This window comes from Nicotiana attenuata, unplaced genomic scaffold (assembly GCF_001879085.1).
Source record: "Nicotiana attenuata strain UT unplaced genomic scaffold, NIATTr2, whole genome shotgun sequence".
Taxonomy (NCBI): Eukaryota; Viridiplantae; Streptophyta; class Magnoliopsida; order Solanales; family Solanaceae; genus Nicotiana; species Nicotiana attenuata.
In genome coordinates, this window is record NW_017670312.1 from 231,115 (window position 1) to 238,830 (window position 7,716).

A 7,716-nucleotide genomic window follows, 5' to 3' on the forward strand; every position below is an offset into this window, starting at 1 on the left:
AAGCCAAGCACTAAATCTGTACATCAACTTGCAGAATTTACTACTATTAACTGGTCCCATACTCCCATATCATTTCTAAAAAAATGCATTAACAGTAATTCTTTATTTGAGGCAAACTAATTTTATTTATCATACATTCTTCGGTTTTCAGCTACGTAAATTGAAAAGATTCAGTGTAGAGCTAAACAATATCCTAAAAGAAATCTAGCTGCATTTTAACTAAGAACTTCCCCTCATAACACTCGAAGACAAATTGAACTCAACAGTTCCTATTTATTTTTTATACTATAACTTTTGAAGAAAAAAAAGGCAAAATATATCTTTGCACTGTCGAAAATAGTTTAAATATACCTCCATTTGAGTATCCGTTCAAATGCATGAAAAGTAATTCTTTATTTGAGGCGATCTAATTTTATTTATCGTACATTCTTCGCTGCTCAGCTACAAAAATTATAAAGATTCAGTGTAGAACTGGAAAAATATCCTAAAAGAAATCTAGCTGCATACACTCAAACACAAATTGAATTATATTCTAAAGTTCCTATACATATGTTTAATATTTAAAAAAAAAAAGGAAAAAAGGCAAATATATCCGTGTACTATGCGAAATAGTTTAAATACACCTTCATTTGAGTATCCATTCAGTTATGCCCTTCCAGAAGAAGCATAATTGGACGAATACTCAAACAGAAAGTATATTCAAATATTTGGCCCTTTTTCGAAAAAAATGATAGAAATGGAGAAGCTATGGCTTTCAAGCAAGAAGAATTGTTTGCTTTGCCCATTAAACCTCACGGATTTGTGCATTGGTATATACCATTATCAATACCAAAAGCAGCGTATATTACTCTACTCTTCTCTGCCTTTCTGACGGGGGATTTGTCTGGTTTATTATTTTACTCTTCTCTCCAGTTTTGATGTGGAATTTGTATAAAATATCATTGTAACGACCCCATAGGTCCTTTTGAGTAGTAGTTTCCTTTTTGTGTTTCGAGACATTTCAAAGCTATATTTTATAATTTATGATCTGCGTGTGTGGTCTGTTTTTCGATTTCCGGGAAGTCTAAATGTGAAACTTTACAGAAAATATAATTTTTAACTTTGAAAGTAACTACAGCAGACCACGGTCAATATTTTTGGTAAACGACCTCGGTTCGGTGTGTTGAAGATTCTGGTAGATTCGTACTTGTACAAATATTTGGCTGGGGTCTTGGGTGACCCAAGGCCGTTTCGGCGCTTTATGTGAAAAACTGGAAATTTTAGTTTGAACTCTGAAAATCTTGAGTTTTGGTGAGCGATTCTTGATTTTAGATGTTATTTTGATGATATGAGCTTATGAGCGAGTTTGTATGATGTTAATATACTGGTGTGAGTGTTCAGATTGGAGCCCGAGGAGCTCGGGTATGTTTTGGATATGTTACGAATTGTTTTGTGATAGCTGAAGAACTTCTGGTGTTGCTGGGCTGTAGATCTCGCATTTGCGAGGTTCTACTAGCAAATGCGAGCCTCGCATTTGCGATGCTGGGAAAGGGGGTGACAGCTTTGCTTTTGCGGATTGGTCGGGCTTCACAATTGTGAGAAATTGGTCGCAATTGCGACGTGTTGAGGAGCAGCTTCACACTGTGAAGCTTAGTTCGCTTTTGCGATGGGCTAGTTCTTCGCTAATGCGACTCACATTGACGACATTTGAGAGGCATAGATACAGTTCGCTTTTGCGATCAGTGGTTCGATTTTGCGAATAGTGGTTCGGTTTTGCGAACAATGGTTCGATTTTGCGAACATCGCAAGTGCAAACAATAGTTTGCAATTGCGATATCTTCAGTTGGGTAAAAGATTGAGATTTTGGGACGTAGCTCATTTTATATTATTTTAAGACCTAGACTCCATAGAGGCGATTTTTGGAGAGCAATTTCTTCCCAACTTCATAGGTTAGTAATTTTAACTTGTTTTAATTCATTTTTCATTACTTTTTCATGAATTTCATTATCAAAAGTAAGATTTTATAGAGTTAAAATTGGGGGTTTGGGTAGAAACTAGAAATTTTATAAAATTGAGATTTAGACCTCAAATAGAGGTCAGATCTCGAAATAAATCACATATTTGGACTCGAGGGATGAATGAATAATTAGGATTTGGTCTTAATTTCAGATTTCGATTACGTGTGCCTGGATTGACTTTTCGTTGACTTTTTCAAATATGTTAAAGATCAAACTTTTTTCATACAAGGGTAGTTTCTAAAGCTTGTATTGACTTATTTGAACAATATTTGACTTATTCAGGTGGTTTGGAGGCTTGTTTCAAAGGGAAGGCCGTTTGAATTGTTGATCTTGTTCCGAAAAGAGGTAAGTATCTTGGTTAAACTTGATTGAGAGAATTAGGATGTAATTGAGTCTATGTGCTACGCGATCTTGATAGCGTATATGCGGATCTTGATTGTTATTGTTACATCATAGGGTCTTTATCTTTTGCCTATTGTTATGTATGAGGCTTTATACTGTGCAACGTGTGGATCCGGATCCATCCTCTATGATCGCCCTCTCAAGTTTCTATCTTGATAGCGTATATGGGGATTTTGGTACCATGATTTTTGTGATTAATTAAGAGTGGCATTTTACTGTTGATATTGTGTGGAGTATAAGGGTGACATTTCAGTATTGATATTGTGTGGAGCATAAGGATTACATTTCACTTTTGATGATGTGTGGAGTGTAAGGGTGACATTTCACTGTTGATATTCATGTGACGGTATAAGGGTGACGTTCTTGATCATATACATGCATTCTTTATGTTTTGTCATGTATTTTACATGTTTTCATGTTGCATCTAATATGTTCTCATATGCCTCTGCTATATTTGACGATTCGATTGTCAAGATGGATTTTACCCATGTTGAATTAATATCTCATGTTTTGTTGAGTTGATGATACTGCATAGGATTGATGTAAAAAGATAGTTATCACCCTACATTGAAATATTAGTCTCATAAACATGGCATTTAGAAACTGATACTGAATTGGATCACGGTTATGTACAGACACTCTTCATTAATGTAGGACTATTTGAGCACACACTACTTGGTACATGTCTCTCTGTGCGCGGAGTTGGTGCAAGTTGTATTTGTTGGATCTGTTTAATTTGCAAAGCTTGTTTACTACCTTTACCCTATTTGTGCACCTTTTTCTTTTTTTCCACTATTCTATAGCTGTCTCTTTGGATATTTTTCTGTATTGTATATGTTATTAAGCTGTACTGCTTAATCAAAGTGAGTATCTTTTGACTTAAAAATCCCGTCGCTATTTCACTAAGGTTAGTCAAGATACATACTGAGTACATGAGATCGGTTGTACTCATACTATACTTCTATACCTTGCATGCAGATTCTAGAGCTGAATAACTGTGGAAGACAAAGCTTAGTATTGAAGACGTACCAACGTTCTAGATTCAAGCTACAGTTCATGGTAGTTTAGGAATTTATTTCTGTTCATGTAAAACTCAAACATACGTGTTGATTCTTTATACCAGCTTCGTAAATCTAAATTTTAGTGGCTTATGACTTGTAAACAAGTTTTTGGGATAGTTGTACTGGATTCTTTTGTAGTTTTTATTATTAATATTGATGATCTCTTATTATAGTTGTAACTCATACTATTTGACGTACTCAGGGATTGTGTTAGGTTCCATCACGACTTAGTGGAATTTTGTGTCGTGACACTTTACCTACGCCATAATTTAACACTTTGTCATTCTGGATCCGGTTTTGCATTATTCTTAGACAATTAAAGAAAATACAATTTATTAAACAAGAAGCTTCTTGTAAGAGTGCCTTGGACCTCTAAGCACACATAATCATTTCCAATGATAGAGATCAAATGTCTGACAGTTCACGGTAAGTACATGGGCGGCACTTGTCTCATTCAAAGTTTTAAGATCGTTTTGTGTGATAAGAGAGAAGTTTTAAGTAATACATGAATCATTGTGTGAAAGGATAGGTAATACAGCTATATTACAATATTATTGTTTATATGAATAATGTTAATCTTTTAATTCATTGAATAATCTATCAAATATTTGGAGTATCTTCGTCAATCCATGCTTATTTTGATAATGGACGGTCTTCTTTAGCGAATACGGCTAATTATTAATTAATTTTTTTAAGAGCGCGGTACGCTAGGAAACCAAATCCTTCAATTACTCGAACTTAAGATGTTTTTTAATTCTATTTGCTCAAATTTTTTAAATTTCTAAAAGACATAATTGAAAAAAACCCGAATATGAAGGCCGTTTTATAAAACTAAACAATATATTGACCTCTACGAAATAATGAATGAACAAAAGCAATTATTATTAAGCATAACTTACCATGTTCTCAAAACAGAAAGTATTTTTTCTTCTCTCAAGAAAACAAATCATTTGAACTACGGGTCTCATTACATCTTTCCGTCGCAAAATAATTTTATTAATATGGCGTCGTGCATCCCAGTTATGTTTGACATGCAAAATCTCAAACACCCATTATAAATACTTTTAGAAAGTCCTCTACACTTACCCCATTGATAAAACTTCAATTAGCAGGGCTCTCCTTAAGAAAATGGACAAGAAAATAATGCTACTCTTTTTATGTTGTATTTATCATCAACATACAATTGTCTCAAGTGCACTTCAAGTTGGTTTTTACGGCAATAAATGTCGTGGAGCAGAATCTATTGTTCAACAAGAAGTGCAGCGTTGGTTCTCCACTGATCGTTCCATCACAGCGGCCTTGCTTCGGATGTATTTTCATGACTGCTTTGTGAGGGTATGTATATATACCATCTCATGTTTGTATACAATACTAAACATTATTTATTCCTTGAGGAACTCCCTTCGAATAGAGCTGATTATTACCAATTTAGTAGGACTTAGCGCACTGGCTTGCTCGAATTTTCCTGAATTGGGATTAGAAACTAAGAATTTTTGGACTTCCCATTCATTGTATGTTTTTCGTCCTTTTTAAACAGAAAAGACACATTAAAATAACGACGTGATTAGCTGAGTACTTTCTCAAATAATGATATGTATCGAGTGGGTATAAATCTGCGTCAATGATTTGTCATGATGTATTTTAGATATACATTCTATTTTTTTATATTTAGGTCTTTTTCGTTTCTAAATGTTGAAATATCAAAAGATTTATTATTTCACCATCTTAATTCCCTCCCCCGCCACCAATACCCCCCCCCCCCCTCCCCGGGTCACCATTCACATCGCCGTGTGTCGTGTTATGAAATGTTGGAATTTGTCTTTCTATGCTATTGACTCGTATTGGTTCATTTTTTAATAATTTAGCAGACAAACATTCGAGCAGATAATATACTCTTTTCTGTTCTACTTTTAAAACATTTAATTAACTGACCTTCAGGTTAAGTTGTGTCGTATAACTTTGGTTCGTATAAAACAGTAATAACTTTTGCCGTTGAAATGTCCTATTTCAGGGTTGTGATGCATCAATACTCATAGATTCCAAGAACACTCAAATTAAGCAATCTGAGAAAGATGCCGGACCAAACCAATCGGTAAGAGGATACGAGCTTATTGATCGTATTAAGAGCCGACTAGAGGCGACGTGCCCAATGACAGTCTCATGTGCGGATATCATAGCATTAGCCACTCGGGATTCGGTGGCATTAGGTGGAGGACCTAAGTATAGCATCTCAACTGGAAGGCGAGATGGGTTAGTGTCGAATCCAGCAGATGTGAACTTGCCAGGCCCTAGTTTAACTGTTCAAGAAGCATTAAAATTTTTCACAAACAAAAAGTTTAGCCTCAATGACATGGTGACTCTTTTGGGTGCCCACACAGTTGGAAATACGCATTGTAGTTTGTTTCAAGATCGGTTATCCAGGTTTGACGGAAGTATGGATCGTAACTTGTTTGCTAAACTTAGTAGGACTTGTGCTGCAAGGGGCGATCCTTCAGTTTCCTTGGACCAAAGCACTTCATTTATTGTTGACAACGAATTTTTCAAACAAACGAGGTTGAAGAAAGGCATCTTGAAGATTGATCAAGAACTTGCATCGGATAGGTCAACTGCAGGGATTGTTGCTAATTTTTCTGTCAATCCAAAAGCCTTTGAACAGGCTTTTGCAAATGCATTGATCAAGTTAGGTAACACAGAAGTTGTTGAGGGAAGATTAGGAGAAATCAGGAAAAACTGTAGGGCCTTCAACCCTTCTCAGCAGAAACGTCAACCCCTTCCCCCACGCAAGAGCTTTCCCCCAAGAAAACCAAAGAGACCTCCACCTCGCAATGTCTCTCCACGACCTACGTTTTCGATTCCTTTCCTTGAACCTTAATAAATCTCTCAGATTCTTCCGTACCGTCAATAATAAGTTACACCGGCAGGATTATAATCCACTTAAATTGTTGCAAGCATGTTTGTTAATTTCGTTTCATCCAAATTTCTATATATCTTCCTTCTTCATTTGATATATTTCTTATTGGTTGAAATTATTGTTATAGTTGATTTCATGGTTTGCTCAGTAAAAGAAACCATGTATTTTTTTACTCTCAAGTGTTCTCTATTGTAACAGTTGAAATTCATCCAACATCGTAGAAATGGCATGGTGTAGCCACTATTTAAGGTGGTATTTATTTTTTATCCAGCAATTCTAATGTTGAGCAAAAATAGCCACTGCCCTATTAAAATTAATATGAAAAGACATTTTTACCCTTTCTTCCCTTGCTTTTCTTCCCAAACCCTTGCTTCTCTCTCTCCGTGCCTTCTCCATAACTGTTGCATTATGTTGAGGTGGCGGAGCCTATCTACACAGTCATTCTAATTTACATCGCTTGTAAGCATTCATTAAAAGACAAAAGCTCTTTAACAGAACTTTTCAATATTCATGGTTCAAAAGTTAGTAACAGAACTTTGTAAGTAGGGTGTAGACCTTCTGCTCTCCTTTCATGGTTCAGTTGGAAAGCACAAAATAAAAGAAACAAAAATAATGATTTCAATTCATAGCCAAAGAATAATGTCGCAGACTCTCCCAAATTTAAATCTTTTAACTTTGATTTTCAAGTTCAAAAGTTAAGGACAAACATCAGTTACAAGTTCAAAACTTAAGGACAATAGGTCCTTAACTTTGATTTCCAAGTTCTAAAGTTAAGGACAGGCAGTCCTTAACTTTGAGTTTCAGTTTCAAAAGTTAAGGACAGGCAGTCCTTAACTTATAGTTTCAAGTTCAAAACTTAAGGACATGCAGTCCTTAAGTTATTGTTTCAAGTTCAAAACTTAAGGACATGCAGTCCTTAACTTTGAGTTTAAAGTTCAAAAGTTAAGGACAGACAGTCCTTAACTTACAGTTACACGTTCAAAAGTTAAGGACAAGCAGTACTTAACTTACGGTTACAAGTTCAAAAGTTAAGGACAATAGGTCCTTAACTTTGACTTACAAGTTCAAAAGTTAAGGACGCTTGGTCTTGAAGTTTGAGTTCCAAGTTCAAAACTTAAGGACATGTAACCTTGAAGTCTTGAACTTAGAGTTCCAAGTTCAAAAGTTAAGGACATGTAGTCCTGAAGTCCTGAACTTAGAGTTTCAAGTTCAAAAGTTAAGGACATGTAGTCCTGAAGTCCTGAAGTTAAGGACATGAGCAGAAGGGTATTTTTGTCCGAGCAGTTAAAGTTTATTAAACCAGTGGCTAAAGACTAAAGACATTTAAAACGCTGGCTTTAAAATA

General features: G+C 35.4%; 1 protein-coding gene across 1 annotated transcript; it reads left to right on the top strand.

Moving 5' to 3' along the window:
• Positions 1 to 4,446: 4,446 nt before the first annotated feature.
• Positions 4,447 to 6,641, top strand: LOC109237653 (peroxidase 44-like). The gene is made up of 2 exons (XM_019403976.1): positions 4,447 to 4,795; positions 5,472 to 6,641. Exons 1-2 carry the CDS (start codon positions 4,589 to 4,591, stop codon positions 6,330 to 6,332), a joined length of 1,068 nt encoding a protein of 355 aa, XP_019259521.1. The 5' UTR covers positions 4,447 to 4,588; the 3' UTR covers positions 6,333 to 6,641.
• Positions 6,642 to 7,716: the final 1,075 nt, after the last annotated feature.